The 23,607-nt window shown below is 41.4% G+C and overlaps 1 protein-coding gene and 1 long non-coding RNA gene across 2 annotated transcripts; one reads left to right on the forward strand and one right to left on the reverse strand.

The window, feature by feature from the left end:
• Window positions 1-300: 300 nt before the first annotated feature.
• On the reverse strand, window positions 301-10,036 carry E2F8 (E2F transcription factor 8). The gene is given in 16 exon segments (XM_042882670.1): window positions 301-854; window positions 1,293-1,395; window positions 2,022-2,295; window positions 2,297-2,330; window positions 2,477-2,612; window positions 3,431-3,649; window positions 4,629-5,142; window positions 5,394-5,481; window positions 5,841-5,874; window positions 5,876-6,051; window positions 6,390-6,539; window positions 7,384-7,545; window positions 8,139-8,444; window positions 9,203-9,359; window positions 9,633-9,875; window positions 9,972-10,036. Coding segments are annotated over 16 exon segments (2,685 nt in total). The 5' UTR covers window positions 9,990-10,036; the 3' UTR covers window positions 301-783.
• A 294-nt stretch (window positions 10,037-10,330) lies between these two features.
• LOC122186208 lies at window positions 10,331-22,468 on the forward strand. Its single transcript, XR_006181089.1, has 3 exons — window positions 10,331-10,475; window positions 10,700-10,756; window positions 22,297-22,468. It is a non-coding gene; the product is annotated as an uncharacterized LOC122186208 (long non-coding RNA).
• The last annotated feature ends 1,139 nt before the right edge of the window (window positions 22,469-23,607 follow it).

Consider the following 23,607-nt stretch of genomic DNA (forward strand, 5'->3'; position numbering starts at 1 on the left):
CACCACTTTTACTTGTCACTAATGAGTGTGGGGTCATCCAGAAGAAGTTGTCCTCCCTCCTGCTGGATTCCAGGCCTTATACCCTATCTGACAGTATCTCTCATTCAGAAAGCAAGATCAAGTGTTCATGCCCCTTGCTGATTAAATACCATTTTCCCCTTCTTCAGAGTCCTTCTCTGACCAAAAACACCCCAACAAAAAACTACTACTGTACAACATATTACACAACTCCAGTAATTTAATTTCATTAAACAAAAACAAAGTCAAAATGTTTGTAATTTGTCTGAACAAATAGCTTTTACAATATAACATAAATAATTCTTAACTTACATACAATTTTTTTTTTGTTGAAGACTTTTTTGAACTAACTTTACAGAAGAGGAACACTGAACATAGGAGCAAGATAAATTCTAACTCTGGCCTTTTAGTAAAACAAAATATAACAGTATATGGTAAAACAAAATAAAACAGTACTTTCTTTGTGCAAAACATGTACTGATAGACTGTACCTTTCTGTACAATTTCAGCTTACTTTGCATAGCAGAAAAGCAACACGAGACGTGAGATACAAAACTCAGTTGCTATAACACTTTAGGTAAGCCTTGTGTAAAAATACCTAACTTTCTCAGTAAAGCCAGTTTTAATTCTAAAGCATTCAGGCAATTCCAGCATTGTTGTCAATTCACATCCAAAACACACCTTGTCCATTGTAGAGCTCATTGTGTGCAGTGTGTTATCAGTAATTATGCCTGCTAAAACAGTCAGTCACTCAATATCCAAAGATCAGTTTTCTGAGACTTCAGGTTTTCATTGAGGAATACATGAGGTCCCTTGAGAGATTGTATCAGTGCCACATGAGGGCCACAAAGATGGCAAAGGGCCTGGAGCATCTCCCCTATGAAGAAAGGCTGAGTGAACTGGGTCTGTTCAGCCTTGAGAAAAGACGACTGAGAGGGGACCTGATCCAGGTCTATAAATATCTGAGGTGTGGGGGGCAGAATGGCGAGGCCGGACTCTTTTCAGTGGTGAGTGGAGACAGGACAAGGGGAAACGGCTGGAAACTGCAGCATAGGAAGTTCTACACAAACATGCGCAAGAACTTCTTTACAGTGAGGTGACGGAGCACTGGAACAGGCTGCCCAGGGAGGTGGGGGAGTCTCCTTCTCTGGAGATGTTCAAGACCTGCCTGGATGCCTACCTGTGCGACCTACTGTAGGGAACCTGCTTTGGCAGGGGGGTTGGACTCGATGATCTCTGGAGGTCCCTTCCAACCCCTACAATTCTGTGATTCAGTGAGTTTGCAGGCAGCACAGGCACTGTGTTCGGCACTCCTGGTGTGTGGAAAAAGTTTTCTGTCATTGTCTGAGGCTCCGGGGGTTCCTTTAGCACAACAGGCTAAAAGAAAAGGGAAAGCTAACTTTCAGTTAAGAAAAAGTAGTCAGTTCTTGCTGTAGGTTTCTGCAGAATGTTAGCAAACACACTTTTTCCTCAAATTCAGAAATCTATCAGCTCTCTGTGGAGAAGAGTATCCTTTTACTTGCTCTGCATCTACATATCCATATATATCTGTATCTATATCTACATTATGAGAAATCAGTTTATTTCTATTATCTCCTCCTATCTCCTTTTTTAATACAAACTGTAGGCAATACAGCATTATACAAATAGGAGCTGAGAGCAAATTAGGAGGATACTGAGGAAAGATAAGGCAATAAACAGTTTATAAGCGCTTGTCATTTCATATCCATCCAACATCCTCTCAGAGGCTCTTCACACCTTGTCATCCATCAGTTCCTCCAGCTGGCTCCACTTTCTCAACAAGTAAGATACTTTTTCTTCCTTTCTAACCTCTCAATTCTATTCTGCTAGTGCTAGTTGTCACTTTTTTTGGAAGGCAGTGCTGGATGATGAATAAAAATTGAAAAAGTGTTCATTTTAAAGTTTTGCCTGCTTAAGGAATTACTACACTGTTCTTTCCCACTCAACCTATGGTTAAGCAGTTGTAATATATTGTTTCTTACTTTTTCTTCTTATAAGGTCATGTTTTCTGTGCTATGTTTATTGCATTCTGTTCTTGATGGGATTGGGATATGCTAAAGAACAGGATTTGCAGGAACTTGCACACCAGCAGGTATTAGTCGTGCATGTTGCAGTGTAACGTGCAAGAGTGAAGCACTTGGATTTGGGACAGAGCTGGTGTTGCTAGAATTGAGATCGGAGTTGTTCAGTACAGGTGCAGCAGCTACAGAAGTTGGTGACAGCATGATGTTCAAGGATGTGTGAAAAGCTGGAATGTGCTTTCTGTTCAGATGTCATCATTGGAATGGCACCTAAAACAGAAAAAAAAAAAAACACTGTAAGGATTGAAAATTGAAACTAGAGACCTTGCATTGTGATTTCACAGCCCTGGTAGGACGAATCTGGCTCACAATCATTCAAACCTGGCATCTGTGTGCATATTTCATTCAGTACTCACCTGCAGTGGGTAAACTTTGGGTAGCAGTGTGCTGCAATGAACATAGCCCAGCATTCTCTCTATTAGGAAGACCTGCATTATTGCTATGGTGAGTGCACTGAGTAAGAGGAATGAAGTAGCCAGATGGAAAAAAGGTCTGAAAAAGAAAAAGACAATACACAGTTACTCCAAAGGTGTAAGAAAAAAAAAAAGTTTTTCTTCAAAATCACATTCCCCTTGCCACTTTCTTATTCTATATTCCTCATATCCCCAGGGCTCAGTATTCCACACTGGCTGCCATCTGAAAATTGGACTCAGTCGACTCAAAGCCATGCTCCAAAACAAGGCTGTCCTCATCCACACAAGTCACCCAGATTCATTCCCAGATTATATGCTAGAGAGGAACTGCAGACCTATATGCAATTAACGCAGTGCAATTCAGCTAGGCAAAAGAAATCCTCATGTGTTGTTTTTTTTTAATAAACACCTGGGCTTAGTAATTGTGTCACCTCACTCCTAGATTGTGTTTTTTCTCATGGCAAATATCAGAAGGCAATCCTTTGGCATTTGTAAGTTCTGTTTTTGACAGTAGAACTGTTTGTGATTTGCAAGTTCACTGTAACAATAAGTGAGAACTGTGGTGAGTTTCACTGCAGTTCTGTTGTACATCAACGTATCGTAAACTAAATGTTAGTATTCTAAACTAAAAGAAGTAACAGTCTGGAACCGTATGAGATCTCAGTATTGCTTTCATCTACTTAGTGATCTTCATCCCAGTCAAAGCCTGAAAGTCGCTTCAGGAGAGTCCTGTCTTAAGCTGATTGCTGTTGTTTTTTCTAAAACATGCTGTATAATAATCCAACTAAAGGCAAATCTATATACGTGTAGTTATTCAGTTTTGTTTATTTTGCATTCTTTCATGTGGTGTTTTCCCAGGTAGCAGCAAAAAATGCTGTGCTGTGTGGCAAAGCTCACCTCATGAGCAGGACTGGCAAATGCCACAGGTGCATCTTGTTTAGTTTCGGTTCTGTTCTCATCTTCTGGAGCGCATTCTCTTTTGCGCTGCTCAGAACAACCTGCCCCGCTCTGATCAAGTGTTTCAAATCTGTTCTGTTTTTATTCCTGGAAGTTGTCCGTTTCGTGATTGGTTTGTGAGCCAATGGAGGGTGGTCTTTTGTGTTTCGGGGGTTCTCCCTTTAAAAGAAAACGCACATGAAAAAAGCAAGCAGGCACTGTAAGAAACATGACATTCTTAATTACAAATGTACTATGATAGCCATATATTTTATAAATCAAAAAAGCAGAGTTTCTTCTGATTCTCGGTTTGAGTCAATAAGAGAACCAGTTCCACGTTATCCCCTCTTGCTCCTTCAAAGCTGGCAGGTGGTCAATGCCACACATTGCCATAACCCTCTGGTACCATTTCATTGCAGTTTTGACAAGCACAATTTGAAGCAGCGTAATAATTTACAGACACTAAAGCATGCAGCAACTGAGGAGTGAAAGATGATCCAGACCCAGTTTCTTCATGTGCATCAAGTGCATCTGAACCTCTTGTTCTCTTTGTGTGTCGTATTAAAATCTCTTAACCAAGTATAACATTAGGTAAATACGTCCAGAAGATAGCAGGATGTGGGAACATGCCCTGTCCAGCAGGTTTTGTGTGCCCACTTTGCCTCCTAACGCCTTTACAGCCAAGAACAAGAACCCTCATATGAAAATGAGGAAGAGGAGCTACACCAGAACCATTGTATATAAACAGATTATCTGTATATAAACAGATTAAGTCCTGAAATAACTTTTCAGGAATTGTATCTTTTTGACAACAGTTGTACTCTTAGTCATACCTTCTCAGAAATAAAAAATTGGAGGGGCAAAGGGGGAAAATGAGAAAATACAGCCTGATTCCAGGCTGGGTTTTTGAAGATTTACATTGTGCTGAGTCCTGTATGTTCTGCCTGATGTTTTAAAATACCAAGATTACTTTTTCTATGTAACAAACCCAAACCAATTTCTACAACAAAAATCAGCTGCCAAGATGACTCCTTTGTCACTTGGCTTCTTTAGTTAATGGAAAAATATGACAACATCTGCTGGGTTCCTCAATCACTTTGAAAACAAACAGATGACACCATCACAAGGCTATAAACCAGGCTGACAGAAATCAACTTACCACAGCATTATCAAGGCTTTCCATATTACTTCTACACTTTTTAATCAAGTTACTCTCTTGTAGTGCCTGAGACCTCTTAAGGCAGCTCTTTGATGAAGATTCAGATTCCATAACTGGTCTTTCTTTAGCTGCTATGGCTTTTCCTAGATCAGCTGCAGCTGTGCAATTGTCCCCTTCCTTGCTGGTCATTTCACTTAATGCTTTTGGATTAATACTTTTAATTCCTTTCACATTAGCACGCGGTAGAGGCTGCAACATGAAACTTGGGCTGTATGCTGTCACAGCTTGAGAAGGATGCAGATACATTGCATAGGAGGCACCAGAAGGAGGCTGAGGTTGCATCACTGCTGATGCTGACTGGTGGCTTGGAGGCAGGGCACCTAATGGCCGAATGAGAAGAGGCTTTGGAGGGGTTGCAGCAGTGTGAGTGTTGGCCTTGGGAGCTGCCTCAGGCCAGGGCAGACTGTGCTCCAAAACAGATCCTGACGGATCATTTTTCATGTCTTCTGGTCTCCTTAAAACAAGAAGTCAAAACACATATTTTAGTATTTTCATACAGAATGCCCTAGATGTTTTTAACATTACAAATTCACGCTGTCTTTGTATGTCTTGATAAACTGAACAGAAAACTCCAAGTGAAAAAATAGCCTAAAGCACCAGAGGTTTCAGGTCCTTGCAGATCGCTGCCCAACTCAAAATAAGCATAGATTAAATTTAACAGTCAGTGACAAAAAGCTTCCAAACACAACACTTGTGCAGACTTACTTTGGTGGTTCTTCCAGCTGATATTGAGGGGCTGCTGCAAGCTGAGACATTTCATTTGTATAAACTGATACATTTTCATCTGTACCTGCTTCAAGGGAGAAAACAAAAACATTTTGCTATCAGTTTTGTTCTAAGTGAAATTCAATCTTGAGACTGCATTATTTCTACTATTATTTCTAATTGCAGAGCTTATTCTCTGTAGATGTGTTATTTTAGATTTGTTTTCGCTATCAGTCTCTTAAGGCGTCAAGATTTACAGGCAACATACACTTATTTCCCCCATCTTGTTTGTTTCTGTCTTTTTTTCCAACAATAGTTGTTGTAAGCAGGAGATCCACTCATCCACTTCTATCAGAAGGCAAGCCTGCATATTTAATACAAGACTCCACATTCAAGTGAAAAACACGACTAGAAAGAGAGAGAGACAAATACAGTTTTCAGCTATACTTGTGCTTATTTTAACTGGACTGGTTGGAGGAGAATTGGATCTTCCTTCTGTCACTTTCTATACTTCTAACCAACTTTATTAGGGATGGATGCTGAGTGAAGTTTTGCTTTACTCTTGAAGGAAAAAGATTTTTTGAATGTTGCTCCTTGGAAGTGGTAGATTCTGAAATACCTGAGATGCAGGGTGCTGATGTTGTTTTAAGCTTTGTAGCTATAAAACCAAATAAACAGAAGAGTTTTATATCATACGTAAATTCAGATATATCACAAATATATTCAGTAGTTAAAAGCAATTATTTGAGCCTGGCTTATAACTACTGAAGTACCGGGCAGCGGCAAAAATGGAAATGCAAGTATAAGAACACATACTGTGTGCCTTATATGTGCTCCTCTGAGAAATACTGCACTGTTGAGAACCAACTGCAATGATGTGAACATCACAGACTTTCTGCCCCTTTTACTCAGTATTTTGGTTAACAGCTTTCTAGGAGAGAAAAGGAAGAAATCGCAATCATCAGCAAAACAGAAGAAGGTGGTACATATATGTACCATCGGTGCTCAGTGGGACTTCAGGTCCTGTCCATTTAAATGCTGGTTTTCTCTCTCCTCTGTTGCCTCTCTCCTCTGTTACATAGACTTTCTCAATAAGCTTAAGGCTTCTGAGAACGTTCGCTATGTCATAAAGCCTCTTGATTTTAGCTGAAATAAACACATATAAAGCAGAGCAATTTTTAATAAGAAGTTACCATTGATCTGATTTTAAAAGTTATGATGTATTTTTAGTGTTTGAAAGGAAAAGTCATCATTTATGAGCACCATTTTGTGGAACATGTATTTGTATTATAAAATAACATGACAGACCACAACTTTTTTGTTGCATTCATACTGTTTCACTAAAAAAGAATAAAAAATAGAAAAAGAGTTTGCCTGAGAACCAAAGGAGTAAAATTTTCAGGGAAATGCAAGATGAATTACTGATCCTTCAAGAGCAAGCACATTCTCACCTATTAGAATACACCAATCTAAACCTCAAAGTACCTTTATATCTGAATGGAGAGGAAGAGGAGGAAACGTGCAGGGAACTGAAAGCAGGGTAAAACAGTGAAGAAACAATTGGCAGTTACAACATTGGGTTTCACTTCCTCACCTGTTTAAGCGATTAGCAGGACTTTTACAGTATCTCTTCAGGTTTCCCTCGAGTAAGTAATGTGACCTGAACACTTATTTGCATGCTGCTGGGGCACCTTTGCTGAAATGACGCCGAAATGTTTGACAGGTTCCTTGGGAAATCACTACCAATAAGCAGAACCTACTTCACGCTGGAAAGATTTCCCAGACTTCTCTTACGTGACATGTTTGAACAGTGATGCACAGGTGGGTCCCTGTGAGAACTGTGCAAAGAGGTTTTGGAGGTTCAAATACCTTCATGGCAAGATGACAGCATTTTACACTGCACAGTCTTGTAATGGATTCGCTCATTTAGCTTACGCTTGATTTCAGAAAGCGATCAAGAAGCAGACAGGAATAGCAGCCTTTTACTTACTGTTAAACTTGCTTTTATCTAAGTCTTCTATCTGATCTTCTCCAATAAAGATTTCAGCAGCAACTTCAAGGCTTACTATTTGAGGTGCTGATACAAGAAGCAGCACCACAAATTTCTGACTCAGCACTTGCAGAGACTTGCCTTTCCGGCTATTTATAGAGGCTGCAGAAGACAGGAAAAGAGGATTAAAGCATTAAGTGACATGTCAGCTACAAACATTTTTATTCTGCTATTCTGTGATTCTGTGAAATTTGTCAGCAGCAACTACGCAGGGCCGACACAGAGCCCAGAATCTAGTTTCTACATGGCGATCATCAGGAAGTCAGGTGAATGCCATGACTAAGTACAAAACAGTGTGATGTATTGCCTTGTATAGCTCTCCTATCATCTGATTTGTACTCCTTACCTGCAGATTATGCAATGTATGTAACACTCCTCAGTGAGCATGTCTTCTACAAATCAAATTTAATGGAGTCATTTAGGCTTCTGGCTTCTATTGCTTCCATAGGTAACAAACCTGCTACTTGGCTATGTTTGTTACATCACCTGATGCCCTTCTTGTTCTCGCACTCTCAAAACCAAAATGTGTTCTTAAGAATTAAATGGGTAAGACAACTGAAAGAAAGCACAGAGTTCTTCCACCCATCACAGACAGACAGCAGCGTTTTAAACGTAAAGACTGATACATTTTTTTCCCCCATGCGCATATTTATAATCAGGAGCAATGTTATTCCTGGCATATAGAGAAACCTTACCAGCACAGAATTCGGTTCCTGGGAGCTCCACAGAACATATTTCTGAATGCTCATTGGAGACGAAAGATCTTGCTGCTTCTTCATTTCCTTTGCCATCCACATCAAACTTGTGCTCGTACTTTCTTTTCTAGATCACCTGAATTTTTTCTGTGTATTTGTTCTCTTCTCCAATTTTCTTCAAGGTCTGCAGGATTTTGGCAAGGTTATGCCGCCCATGCCAAATGTGTATGTTTCTGGCAACATGGCTCACCATGCGGAGGCTCTTGAGCACATTCACAATCCTGTAGATACGTCTACGTTTAACATCTGCAGAAATGAAATGCAAGATTAACATGGCATCTCAGTCACATAAAATGTCTTTGCCATTTACCTGAAATACAGTTTGCACAGAAAAAAAGATGAGTTTGCTATGCTTCCCCCTCTTAATTTGCTTGTAAGGCATTTTCTAACAGGATGTTCTTTTGTCTAACAATCTAAAAATAGGATTTGCTATAATGATTCAAAAAATGTTACAGCAGTGTGGTTTACATTGGCTTCCCAAACTGCAGAATATTGCAATTTCATCGTTCTTACAGAAGAAGACCTTCAGCTTTATGTCAGCATTTGGAATCTTGGCAGATGATTGGTGAGATACAAAAATAGTGACGTAAAATGAGAAAGTTGAGTTATCAAAGGCAGCAGAAAGTAGTTTCTTACTTTGGTGTAGTGATGTACAGGAAGCTGCAGGTTCGGGTGCCAGAAATGCTGGCTCCTGCCATAACAATCAACTGCTGATCTTTGCCATCATTTCTATGCCAGAAAATCCCAACAGCTTATTTGTGTTATCTGCAATAACTTAGATGTTTAATATTAAGCAAAATTCTGAGTTTATTAGTTCAGCTTGCTGGAGAAACTACAGCGGTTTAAGAGAGTTGAAGTAAGAAAGAAGAGTTTGAAGGTTTAGGTGAATGAGAGCACAAAGTAAGCATTCAGACTTCTATGGAGTGAAGCAGTACTGCACAACAGGAGGGTGATTTATCAGCTTGTGCATAGGTGGACATACAGTAGGATATACACCAACTTACTGAGCTCCTTGACTACTTCATCAAGGTAAATGTAGTTGTCCTCCACAGCGCTGGGATAATCTGGATACTGAGCCAGGAATTTAAGGCATAGCAATCCCAGGCCTTTCTCTTTGTGACTCGGTTGAAATATTTCATATTCATCTCCTGATAAGTGCTCCTATGCAGAAAAAGAATTTGAGAAGTTTTTACAACGGATATGTCAATATAAACAGGTTACAGAGCTTCCCTGCCAGCACAAAGTCTGGCATTCTCCTCTGGCCCTGCGAGATGGCAGAACTGTAAAGACTGGAAGAGACCTCTGGAGATCACCCAGTCCAGCTCGCTGCTACAACAGGTGTACGAAACGAGTTTTACGTCTGGAAAACACTGCAAAGCAGAAAAAGCCGACAACCAAAGGGGCAGCGCGCGGAGGCGGCCGGCCGGGGCGTACCTGGCAACAGCAGGAGGGTTCCTGCAGCCCCCGGCTCCGCTCGCGGTTGCGCATCTCGGTGCTGGCGGCGCTGACCAGCACCTTCAAGTTGGCGGTGGGCGTCCAGGGCTCGCCGGGAAGGGCCTCCTCGGGCTTGGGGGGCGTGGCGAGCGGCTGACAGCCGGGCTGCAGCTCGGCCAGGGCGCGCTGAGAGCCTCCCACCTGCTTCTGGGCAGTTCGCAGCGACCCCCGGGGCTGATTCTCCTGCGGAGAGAAGAGAGGAGACGGGAAGGGCAGAGCCGAACGAGCGCTGCCGAGCCTCAGAGCGGCGCCGGGGCGCGGCGGGCCCGGCCGCGGTACCTTCTCTCCGGCGTCCATCTGCGCCCCCGGCCTCAGCAACGGCCGCCACCGCTCGGCATGGCCCGGCCCCCCGCCCTTCCGGGATCCGGTTTAAATATTCGGCGGCCGCCGCCCGTCTCGGGAGCGGCAATACCGCCCCGCGCCACTCCAGCCACCGGTTTGAACCGGAAGCGCGGAGCCGCCGGCGGAGAGGGGAGGCGCCCCGGCCAATCGGCTCGCGGTGCGTTGGCTGGCTGGCGGCGCTGGAAGGGGCGAGCGGAGGGCGGGGTTGCGTGCCTCCCGCCGCTCCCCCCAGCGGCCGCGGTGCGGCATCGCCCACCTAGGGACCGCCAGTCGCGCCCGCTCTGCGCCGGCCGAAGCTGGTGCTGCTCGCGCTGCTGTGCTTCAGGAGCCGGCCAGGTGCTCGCCCACAGCGGCCGCTCCGTTGTTCCCTTGAGCTCCCGGACGCGTCCTTGGGTTCAGGCAGACCTTGGCCCCTCGGGGCGTGGGCCTTCTAGGTGTCCGGTGAGCACACGGCTCCGTTTGTGTTTGTTTCCGTTTCTCAACAGAAAGGAAAAGTGGATTCTGAGCGAGAAGCAGTCACTGGGAAACGCAATGTTATCCTTATTTAGGTGTCTCTGCAGTGCTGATTTCTTCCAAAACCCTGCAGCCACAGGGGTGATGGTATTCACACCTTTCTCCTCATTTTCCTCTGGTTGTGCTGTAACCAAAACATATCTTTGTTTCAGGAAGTAACTCCAGACTCAGCCTCTCAGAAACACAGGAGCACTCGGGGCTCGCTGCAGGTCAGACTTCTTTTACTTCCTTGCGTCCCCTACAAAACTGTGGTGAGGTCGTGTAGACCTGCTTGGGGCTCTTTACCATGGCATGTTGTTTCACTTGCAACTTCACCCAAGACAAAACGATTGTTGCACCCCAATAAAGCAACTTCTAAAGATGAAATGTGTGCTGTAGAGAATGAGGGCAAACAAAATGATAGGTGTGTTTGTAGTCAGCCATGAGGTCTGGATGCCATCTCAGGTGTTGTCTTCACCCTGTATCTCTGCAGGCAGGAGCAACACCTTTAATTTAATTTAATATTCACTTGTTTCTTGTTAAATGAGAGATGTTGAGCCAGCTGGTCCAAATCAGAGACAAAAGGTGGGAAAAAAAAAGGTGGAAACTTGAAATCCTAAACAAACCATATGTGCATTTGCTTTTTTTTTTTTTTTTTTTTTTTTTTTTTTTTTTTGTTCTGGCATGCTAATTTCAGAGAATGTTAAATCAAACTTGATGCATGCAGCAGAAGCTACAGTCAAAGAACATTAACAACGTGTGTATAATCAATGGATATCAAGATGTTACAATCACAAAATAAACAAGAGAGTTAGGCAAAGTGGATTATGATAACAAGAGAGAATAAATGGAAGGCTTACCCTTCAGCTTGGCTCACTACAAAAAACCAGAAGGAGGGATCTCCAGGCAAGATCCTTCCCCACTGGGAGCCAGCTCTTAAATAGGTCCAGGAGGGCTGGAGCCTGGCTCTACCCCTTCCGGCAGCACATCTGAATTGCCTTCACCTGTGCTCCTCTGGCTGCCTCATGGCTCGCCTCAGGTGATTAATCAGAGGTTCAGCCCATGACTCAGCAGTTCCCATAAAAATGTGGTACACAGAGAAATAGAAATGTAGCACTTAAGTGCTTCACTTTGGCAGGTACATTCTTCCTGTTACAATTAATTATCAAGAAAAGAAGACAAAAGCACAGACATATATCCAGCATGAAATGCATCTGAGCTTCAACAGGTGCCTTCATCACACTGTTAAAGAGTGTAGAGAGCAAAAAGCTCAGAATGCTTAGGCTATAGAGCATGTTTCTGCTTCAGATGCCTCTTTGTAGTCAAATGTCTCTAAAAGCAGATGTTCATTCAAAGCCAATTGCTAGACAAATTCCATTCCCCTCAGTGCTTTAGCTGAGAAATGATATGTGGTGTTAAATGGGGCATAACTGGCAGAAGACTTTTTACTGTAGCATTAACAGAACAGTCTGTGCTACTGTGGTACCACTTCTGGTTCACTTGAATGCATTCACAATGTTCTTATGTTGAACTGTTTGGCTTAATTCATCTGTTGGTTTGTGTTGTGTTCCCACCAAAGAGAGTAAACAGACTTGGACTGGGGGGATTACACCAAGAATGAATTTGGTTCAGGAATGCTCATAGTGTTTGCTGTTAAGAATTTTTCTCCACTTCAATTCAGTTGCTCCCCAGAAATTTTGTACCATGTTATATCTCCTTGAAATTGCTCTTCACATGCCTTGCTTTGAGCATTCTGGCTAGCTCAGTCAGAATATCCCTTTTCATCTAAAGGTGCTTCTTGCTCTGAGGCTCTGTTGTTTCACTTCCAATGGCTCATTTGCTTCATGATGCTCTTTTAAGCGTGCTCCTGGACAAAGCCATCTGCAGGAGCTGTGTTCTCATGGGCTGTCAGACAGCACACTGATGGGGATGTGAGTGCGTTGTAATTCTGTTGGTCATATGCTGATGAATGGCGTCTCAGAATTCCTCTTTCCATGTCTGTGCCACCTTTCTTATTTTTGTAGAGTACTCAGCACCATATGTCCTGCATCCAGGCTATTTCATGGTGTGTCTGAAGCTCAAACTGATTTGTCTGTTCTGTGGATTCCACACTGTGGAAATGGTAGTAAAACTGCTTAATTCTTGGAAATGGCATGCATTATAATGGCAGAAAGGGAACAGAGGTTTTGGAGTTAATTCTGCATATGATTAAAAGCAAAATTTTGTTGAAAAATCTTCCCTTTAGTTGGTTTTCCTGTATCTTCTGTGTGTGCAGAGAGTTATTCACTGCTACAGAGATAACCTTTTACATTTCCCTCTGAGAGAATGCTGATTGAGTGCAGTAAATCCACCACAAAGGCCATAATATCTGGAATCAACTTTACCTGCACCTGCAATCTTCTGTTCCAAATGCCATCTGTATTGTAACACTTCTCTGAAATAGAAGAATTCTGGATAGAGCATCTTAACCAAGCTGAATTATCTTATCTGCTGTGTGGGGATTAAAGTTGTCAATGTTAATTATCTTTGCCTTCTTCTCTGGCCGTTTTTTTTCCTTGACTATGCTCAGAGTTCATTATAACTCTCATGCAGCAAGAGATTTAGTGAGATTCTACCGAAGTATCTATTTGCTGACATAGCAGGCACACACGTCCACTCTTGCAAAGGGGATGGTCAGGGGCTTCTTGCTGATGGATTCCAGGTGGTGGTGTTCTTGTTCAAGTCCCAGCTGAGTTTATATTCCGCTTGGAATCTTGTTAGGTTGGAAAGTGATTTAATCTGCAAGAAGATGGAGATGTTTTTGAGAAATATTGAGGTTGTAAAGCTGTGTTATTGGTAGAAAATAGTGCTGTGTGTTCTGCTGAGAGTCAAGCTGTCCTTTTACTAGCAGTAGTGATGGAAGAGGGGGGAAAGAGCAAAGAAGGATGACTAAATCAGTCTCAAAATTGCATAGACTTGTCAAAGATACACTGGCACGTAGCAATGGTCTCTTAAGCCCACGTGTTTCAAACCATCTTTCACTTTATTTGTTATTAGAAAGGTGTTTAGTCAAGCATAAATAAGGCGAAATTATGTCAGCTAATTTATGATCTTTTATTCAAAGAAACATGCATTTCCTCCTTGTTTTGTTGTATTTCTGCTGAAGGCATGGCACGGGAGGTTAACAGCTAAACTGGGACACTTAGGGTGCTGTCTGGACATCCTTGCAGTGCAGATGGGGCGTAGGCAGTACTTTGCAGCACTGTGTATCATGCTTCAATAAGGCACAGGGGATGGTGAACACACACTGCTGCATGCCCATCAAAATGAAATCCAATTTGTTTTGTTTGGCAGCTTCATCACTTCTTTGCAGAGATGATAATTCTCTGAGGATGTTTTCTTGTGAAGATAGAAAAAGAAACTTAGATGTGTTTGAATACTCATTCCTTAGCTATCTTGTGTTTTGTTTTGAACCCCATGGAGAATGCAGGGAAATGTGTGGTGCTTTAACAAAGAAAGTTTGTTGGTTTTTTTTTTAAACTTCTGGCAAGGGGAAATTTTGCATCCAGTGAAGATGATGATTAACTTGGGTTTTTGCTGTGAATTCCCTGCTGGCACTGCTCCCAAACCTGGTCTGTCAGTCAGGTACACAAGATTGTGCAGCGTTGCAGCGTCTGCTCCTTCTTCCCCTAAAGGGATGGATATAGTGTTCAGCCACAATGGAGAGTTGTCAATTAAAATGGAAAGACACTCAGCGTACCGCACTCATGAGGTGAAGCATAATAGGCTGTTAGCAGGCACGGAGGCACCTTTTTCAAGGGCCATTTATTCCAAGGACACTTGCTGTGCTTCCTTTCGAGTACACAGGATTCATATTTTCACTGTTCCTTTGGAAAAGGGAAGCCTCTTCTTTGCAACACGCTGCAGTGTGAATGATGCTCGGCAGTGTGCGTGCACCTGGTGGGTCAGGCTCCTCCACAGCAGTGGGCTAGAGCAGCAACCGGCTCTTCTCATACCTATTTGCTATTGTTATTTCATGTCTGCTTTCATCAGCATGCAGAGATGTCAGCTGAAATGAAGTCTCTATTTTGGTATTCTGTTCACAACCACTAAATGCCCGAGGAAGGATTTCCCAGGTATGAGGGGAGTTTATTTGAAAACTGGGTTTAGGTTTTCTAAACTCAACTGTCGTAGTTAGCTGTGAGCTGTTAGCTGCATTCTGTAGGAACGGGCAGATGTAAGTACCCGATGCTACAATATGGCACGGACTGATGCCACTGAGGGGGCACTGGAGCCACTTACCAAAGTCAAATTTGAGTTCATGTCCTCACTGCTTTTCATCAAACTTGTCCCTGAGATTATACGAAGTACAAAAGAACAACTTAATCCAACCTCGTTACAGCTTAGACTTGCACATCTGCCTTTAGAGGTATGTTGCAAATATTCAGTGTATAAAAGTACACTGCAAAGTGCAGGTGTAGAGCAGGCTGCTTTTCATCTGATTGCCAGTAGGTGTGAATATTAGATGTTATGCTAACAGAAAATGACAACTTCTGTTCAAACCACGGGGGAGAAAGCCTATAATTACTGTGGTTTCCTTTATGATACGTATATGCATTGCTATTTTTAATCTCCTGACTGATGTTGCTAGGTGTTAGGTAGAACCTTAACTTGTGTGTTTAGAAGTAGCTTATGTTAATGAAATATTTTAATTATTTGATGAAGCTATTATCCATGAATAGTAAAATCTGTTTTCTGCTGGCACACGCAGTTTGCTTGAAGGGAAAAAAGAAGAAACAAAGTAGTGATTACAGTGTGAAAGATTTAAAATGAACTTGTGAATTTTGGTAAAGTGCCACAAGCTAATAAACGGAGATGTGTCATTTAATGTCTGCTGTCTTTGAGAATACCGATCATAAACGTTGGATTAACAGTGGGTTAATCCAATTAAAATGTTTTTCTTAATAGAAAATAGCATTTTTTTAATTTGGAAGAAATGTCTTCTGAGTCTGATTGAGGTCTGAACTTGAATATTGGCGAGCTCTGGAAGTATCAGAAGCCTGAAGTACTAACAGTGGCTCCCCAGTACCAGGCATGTCAGCACTAACTTGAATGTAACTTATATCATTGAGGTTTCAGACCTGAACCAAATTAAGGATAAGAATTGATATATGCCTTGGACTGTGAGATGCTGGCTTTCTCGTGGGAGCAAAGCAATCCCATGAAAGTTCAGACTGAGGTCCAGACCCAATGCTCCCCAGTGCACCTCTGCTCTGTACCAATAGGTGTTTACAGGAAATGGTGTAAGACTGCACGCTAAGCACCTGGCCTTCTGCTGTCTCTTGGGTTTGTAGATGTCACAAGATGTGCCCTTTCTGCATCGCCTTTAGCCAATAAATCCACTGCTTTTAGTCTGTTCAGATTACTCCCTTTTCCTTACGAAGACAAAATGTGGGATGTCTTTTGTCTCAGAGGCAGAAGAAAAAGACAAGGTTCAGACACATCCCTCTTCTTTCTGAACCACCAGATTTGAAAAACTTAGGGGAAAAATTTGACAATGCAAAGACTGCTGCTGGTTTTGATTTCACTTTTCAGCAGATGGATTTCATATGCAAACGTGATTAAAGAGAGACAGTATCAGATAAGCCAGGTTCAATATTTTTCCTTTTAAAATTACAGCATATGCAATCTAACATCAAGAGATGTGTTTTAAGCAAATGAAATGCAAAAATCCAAAGCAGGTTATGTTTTGATTTGAATGGGAGACTTGGACTGACCCAGAATGCAGTCAGGTTCACTCAGTTATGAAAAAACAAAAGCTCCCAGTTCTGGGAATGTTGCCACTGTCTTCAATAGGAGAGATGTGGCTCACAAAGAAAAGAGTCCTATGATAGATGGGGTGTTAGCATGCAAAGCTACTGTTCATACTGAAGCAGGCACCATGGGAGATTGTATGCACTGAAGAGTAAGCAGCCTTACATGATCTCAGTGGCAGTGAGTGGTGCCCTATATGGCCTTGATGCATGGGCCAGCTTGCTCTTGGAAATGTTTTCCTTCTTGTAATTGCTGGAACGAGGCTGAGGAGGTACAAAGGAAGCTCTCTGCTGCTGGGTTAGAGAAAAGCATGCTTCTCCAGTTGTTTGCAGAAAGTCCTCCTCATGTTAAATCATTTGTTGCTGTAATCAGTGAATCACAGCTCAATACAAGCACTTGTGCGGAGTCAATAAGCCTTATTTTTATCTTTGCAATCAAAGCTGAAGCACCACCTGATTTTGCATTGAGTCAAGGCTGTAATTTCAATAGTAAACATATGATATTTTATTTCAATGAAGAAGCTAATAATGAATAGAGCCATGTTTTTGATTAATTAGGATTTTGTTGCCAAGGAATTAATCTGTTTTCCCTTCTCACTGGGGAAAGAAACAACAACAGCAACAGAAAGCCCAACCCCAAAACTATCTCTAAAATGTATTTCTCAGCAGGGATAATTATAGGAAATGCTGAGTGAACTCCAGCAGCACATCCCAATATTCCTTTGTTTTCACGGGTTAAGAGGATAAATGGGGAAAACAGATGACAGCTAAATAGTGAATTTGACTATTACTGTTTTTTCCTGAACATAAAATAAGAAAAAAGGCCACAGGAGTTCCTGGTCACTAGCTATTTCTGGCTGAAACCAGGGAGCGAGTTTAACTCTGGCTATAAGTGTGTGTACTGATGTAGAAAAGGCTGCAGGGCTGAGGTCAGTACAAGTTACTGCTGCTATACCATCTCAGGAGCTGCTGGAGTGATACCTTCTATGACTGCGCTCCCTCAGATGATCTCACATTTTCTCAGGCAGTGTGTGTGATGCTAACAGAGTTGACAGGCCAAAAAATGAGCTCGCTCTGCAGAATTAAAGTTTACTGAGTTGCTTGCAATTTATGGCTGTTAATCCATTCGTGCGCGTGGCAAATGTAATTTCTGTGGGTATGAATAAATAGAGCAACCATTTAGAAAGCAGCCTTTTAAAATACTGTCATTACTTATGGCAGCAGGGGATGCATTTCTTCTAAGTTTAAAGGAAAACATGTTTCTTTGCTGAGAGAAGCTACCACTTCTGTTCTTTGTAATAAATGATGTGTCAGTTGCCATATTCCTCCTTTTATATGTCTCTTCAGGATGCAGAAGCGGTGTTCAAAATAACAGTAACCAAGCTGCATTAAAAATTTTGAAAGGATGCAGCCTCTGTGTCAACAAATGTTGCAGTTCAGACTCATCAGTATTGATGAGTGTTTTAGATGTGAGTAATTGAAATGTGCTGCTGCTGTGTGCTTCTAGCAAAGTGTGAAATTGAGGAACCAGACGACAATGCCAAATGCAGGCGTGCGTGACTGCAGTTTGAGCGCTTGCCTTGTGGGTGAGCAAAGTACTTTACTGTCTCATCATCTCAGAGTAGGGAGTACAGAAAAGTTTGAGATGAGAACAGTTTGGGTCCTGAGCATCACTTCATTTTACTGCTATTCGTTAAACAAGAACTGGGCGGTTTTGTCCTCCAGGCTGCAATAAAGAGTGGCTGAAGGTATCCTCCTATGCTGAAAGATGTCTCCTGCGTTAGTCATCTACGCACTTGTAGGGAGCAGGATGGAGAAGAGAATGAGCTGACTTGTCCCTTGAAAAACAAAGAGAAGTGGCATTAAATATTAGTTCTTGCACAATAGGTTCTTAAATACTGGATGGAAAGCCTAGTAATTATTGGAAAAGAAAATAGATGTTTTTTTTTGTTAATAAGATGTTTGTATAATAGCTGGAAAAATGAAAATGTTTTCATGAAAACGACTCAGTGGGCAGAGCCCTTTTGAATCAGGAAAATCATCTTCAGCATATGTCAATGTGTGAGAAGAAGGAGAGGATGAAGAAAGGGTAGAGTGGAGCTGAGCTGCGTCTCATCTTCCAGTTATTCAAGGTGAAACAGCCTGAGCATAGCAACTTGGTAAGAAATTAGCCCCAACAGCAATTAATAGCTACTTATTTGAACATGCAGCCTATGGTTTATTTTGATTTACAAACCTTTACATAAATCCAACTTCATACTCTGCTAGGACTGGCATTTCTATTTTTCCCATCTGGTCCTCTCCATTTGTCTCATGCAAGCAGCGACCAAATGTTACTTAAATTAAGGTACCTCAACATACAATTTTTTATTGACAAATATATTTATCACTTGCCTCTATACTTTCTAAAGAGAACAAAGTGTTAAACGCGTTAGAACCTTTGGATGGTGAGCATGCTTTTCCTGTTGCAATATTTTTCTTCAGCAAAACAGTTAAGCAAAAGTAGAATATTTTGTCTATTATCATTAACAAGATTTGTAAAGCAAAGGCATATTTTTACTCCGGGCAGCTACATTTTGTCTGTCAGCCCTCAAAAGATGAGAAAGGTCTGAAGCAGGATCCCTTCATGTGTGTGTTAACAAATATGCTTCTCTCACACTTTTATCATAGATCTGGTCTTTAACCTTTCTGATATTAAATTCTGGTTCTAAAAAAGAAAGAAAAAAAAAAAGACACTTTCAGTCTGTTAGAGTGCTGAAGTATCATTTCATTTCACAGTCTCTCCTTAAAAGGTTGTCACAGCAGCAGTAATCCAAAGATCAGTTAAACACAATGACAGAATTGTAATTTTGTTCTTAATGTTCCTATATATATGAAATGAGGCAACAAAAAAGATTTCCAGCGCACCGAAAATTCTTTCTTTGTTACATCTTAACTGCCACTTAGTGCTTGGATAATAGTTGGAAAATAGGAAAAAAGGATTATGGCTTTACGTTAACACTAGGCTGACACTAGAGTTATGGCTGAAGAGGTGCTTTCATTCTAAGCCTTCATTTTCAGGCACTTACAGCTTTCTGAATACATTACCCTTCGGGCTCCCATTACACATACTTGCTTTAATCCCAGAGGTGGTTTGTGGCATCTTTGCTTGGGCTTTTTCTTCATTCCTTTATTACGTTTTCTCAGCTGTTTATTTGATCCTAAATACATGGAAAAGTATTGTCATTATTTCATCAAAAGTTTAGATTTGGTTTTCTGTACCTTGCTATCAGTGCTGCTGCAGGACATCTGCCTTTGGTACAGCAGAGGAAATTTTTTTTATAGATAACGATTCCACGTTGTGAAAACCCACTTGCTCTGTTCTGGCTTTTACTCCTTGAAATAACCAAGACATTCTTTCTTAAGAAGGAACGTCTTAAGAACGTCCTTCAGTGTGATATCATGGTTAGAAACATCAAGGTGTACTAACTTAGTCATGAAATTGCTCTGTGTGACAGTGGCAGCACATCTGAATAAGAATAAATAGGTGATTTCTGGTGCTTTATAGCATTTATCTAATGACTCCCTCTCTGTCGTGATGTGATGGGAGAAAAAAGCCTCTGTTTCACCAAGAAATGCCATAAATAAAGTTAATCTACAGCTTCAGTTTTGCAAATGAAATCCCCTTTGTTTACATGCAGTTTGGATTAGCAGACAATGTGGGAAAATGATGAGGGACAGGGAATTCAAATCCAGTGCTCCGGCTTCCCAAAGGAGCCCCTCTCTGCCAGCCCTTCCCAGTAATAACTTCAGTCTCTTGGCGTCAATTTTGGTGTCAATGGATTAACTGGAGAGATGAATCGACACTGAGGGTTTTGCATTTCAGTGAGAAACTGCTCTGTGTGCATGTGCATATGGACAAACAGAGTGGGAGGTTGGCATAAAGAACAAAAATCATTAAGAGCAAACTAAACCCAAATCCTGAGTGGGAACTTTCTCCAGTACAACCATGGGTGGGCTTCAGACATTCTTGTTATTTAAGATGGGGACTGTTACTTATTTAAGAGAGCATGTAGGCCCATTATTACATCTTTTCACCACTTTTAGGTACAGGTTGGACAAAATGCATCCCAGCATGGTCCTCTTCATCCTCGCTGTTCCTGTGAAGCCATAATTTTACATGGAAGTGGTCCTGAGATGCTAGCTGATGATGATCTCATGAAGACTAGGAATGTGTTTGTTTGTTTTGTATGTGGATGTTGGTGTGTTGTTTTTTTTTTTAATAGAAGCATGCAAGCGTTTCAGCATTTCTGTGTCCCAGGCAATGGCCTTTTACTGAAAAGATGTATCCCCAGTAGATGAAGAACGTCAACTGAGACAAATTTGTAAAAATGCCGTCTTGTTTTTCAAGGCTACCAGAGGCCATTGTAATCCAAAGCTGCATAGCACCATGTGCAAAAACCCTGCAGCCATGGGGTAAGAAGGCAGCTGACTGCAGACAAGTGTCTGTTTTTTAATGAGGATTAGTTAAGGTAGAGTTGTCATAAAGTGATGGCCTTGAAAATATGTTACTTTCTTTTACGAGAATGTTAGGTGTGAGGTTAAGGTGTGGTTTCATCAGTCCTCCTCCACCTTTTTATCTGTCTCCCCCATATCTCTCACAGTAGCTTAGTCAGCAGCATTTTCTTGCTTCGTTGGTTTTGAAAAGGACTTGCTGCTCCCTGCTGTCAGATTATGTCCAGGAGACTGTCTCAGGTCAACAGTCATAAGACATTCTTTGCTCAATTCTTTTCCCAGCCTAGAAAACGAAAGAAAACAAGAAAAAAACAACACCCAAAAAAACAGAAATTGGGGAGTGGGGAAGGGAGGCATGGTCTAAGTTACCTGGTCTCTGTATGCAGTTCCCATAAAGAAGGTTCTTCTACAGTGGATGTCTGAGTTCCTTGAGTCTGCTTGGCCAGTCTGGGACACCTGAGAGAGCAGAACTTCTAGCATCAGTTGTATTTTAGAACAGGTATTTGAACTTGGTAGTGCCAGTATCATGGAAATACTTAAACTGTAATTAAGCATTCACTGTCTGAGTGAGTAATACAAGCAAAGGCAATCCACATTTACCATCTCCCTACAAATATGGGATAACATGTCACTCTGTATTTTTGTCACGTCTTTCCAGTTTATTTTTTATTTTTTCACTCCCATGTATGTTATGTGTAATTATGAAGCCTTCTTGTCTCAGGAGAGCAAGCTAGAGAAACAGGCTTCATAAAACCGTATCTTTTAATTCCATACAGTATTCAGGCTAGGAGTAGAAGAAAAGGTTGTGTTTATTCCTCATCATGTGGTTAGCTCAGTAGTTCTGATTAATTTAATGGTCGCACAGAGATTTGAGCAGTAAAGATGCTCATCATCCTACAGGTTTTATCGTGTGCTTTTTCTTGGGGAAATCAGTGATAGAATTGTCTGCCTGCAAATGCAGAAGATGCTGTTGCAATAATTAAATTCTTTGAGACAGGCAGGGTGAGCATAAGTCTTATAAATTATGCAAAATATAAATGCTTCTTGGCTTTAAATGCAATTTGGTATTCTGCAGAAATTGAAGAATTATCATCTTAGCAAAGAAAAATTGCCATTTCTGAAAGGTGAAACTGATTTGGTTTTAAAAAATTTAATATGCCACTTTTACCACTGCATTGAAGATATAATCTATTTGATTTGTGGAAATACAGTAACCCAAACTCCCACTGCATAGCCAGTAAGCAAACAAATGCTTCTGTCCTTTGTACTCTAGGCACATTTGTTTGAGAGAAAGCAGCAGGTGTGAATGACTGGTGTATTTTCCACTTGCTTTACTGGGTCAGAAATGCTGAGTAGTAATTGGTCCAATAACCCGTGAGCATCTGTTTGTTTAAAAGACAGTCTCTTTTTCTTGGGCAATATATTTTTTTTCTTTCTTATTTAATTTTTTTTTAAATATTTTTGTTTTGTTTCCTTTCCTGCAGGGGTTCTGCGGTTGCCAAAATAATAGGCAATAATGTAAAAAAATTGCAAAAGTTTGCTTCCACAGTGAAGATGTGGGTCTTCGAGGAGAATATTAATGGGAGAAAACTGACAGATATAATAAATAATGAACATGAAAATGTAAAATATGTCCCTGGATACAAGCTGCCAGATAATGTGGTAAGGCACCGAAGTGAAATTTGATGTATTTACAGAGCAGAGGGAATATTTCACATGCTGTGAATGGAAATAGAAATTTTGCTAACATTGTTAGGTTTTATAATATTTCAAACTGCGTACTGTTGAGATCAGAGACTTGCACAAGTTCAATTACAGGTAAATGCAGCATACTGTACTTTTTTACTGTTGGGTTGTTGGTTTTTTTGCCGTGCTCTTGTTGCCTTTATGTTACTACCGTTTCTCTATGTGGAAGTAAATTGAAAATGAGAGCAAGATTAATGGCTCTAACCATGCTCAACATAAAAATGTGGCCTCAACTTTGGAAGGGAACTGGCCTGGTCAATTAGAATTGAAGGGATTTAAAGTATTCTTCAGGATGAGAACTAGGTTATTCCTGCAAGCCACCTGCGTTCATCTGATTCTCAGTTCCCTGTTGCTGTGTGCAGTCGGGTGAGTGTGTTAGGTGTAGCACTGCCAGGGCAGGACAGTGGAACTCCACAGACACTCTGTGTTGGCATAACATGCCAGTGGGTGGCTTGCTTGGGAATCTTGCCCCAGAAACATTACCAGAAAAGTCTGCAGCAGCTGGCAGTTCAGTAAAGATTTTAGGCAGGAGAAACACGAATTGCCATCAATTGCAAGGTTTTGGGTTATTCTTTTAGTTTTCTGTCTCATCTTTAACAGTCCCTTTCCTCTAGCCTTTAGCAACAAGCATGATGTTTCTCCTGTCCCTTACCTGCTCACTCACATTTGTTCTTCTTTACCTGTGGGTTAAGCTTCTTCCTAGATTCTAAATCTTTGTGTTATTTTGTGATGGTCATCTAGTGTTAAGAAAAGTGGAGTCCATGAAGTGTGAAGTAACCCACCTTCATAAAGACTAAACACATTCTACTTTTTACCTGTGCGACCTGCTGTAGGGAACCTGCTTTGGCAGGGGGGTTGGACTCGATGATCTCCGGAGGTCCCTTCCAACCCCTACAATTCTGTGATTCTGTGATTCTATGGGTGCAGACAGCAGGAATATGAATTAGAGCATATAAGAGGACTGGGGAAGAAATTTGATTGTTCAAGGAATTAAAGAAACAAGTTTTCCCAATGAAGTAATGTATCAAAAGTTCAGGTCATTTTGTCAA

This window comes from Lagopus leucura, unplaced genomic scaffold (assembly GCF_019238085.1).
Source record: "Lagopus leucura isolate 7727_CA_CO unplaced genomic scaffold, USGS_WTPT01 Super-Scaffold_100035, whole genome shotgun sequence".
Classification (NCBI taxonomy): domain Eukaryota; kingdom Metazoa; phylum Chordata; class Aves; order Galliformes; family Phasianidae; genus Lagopus; species Lagopus leucura.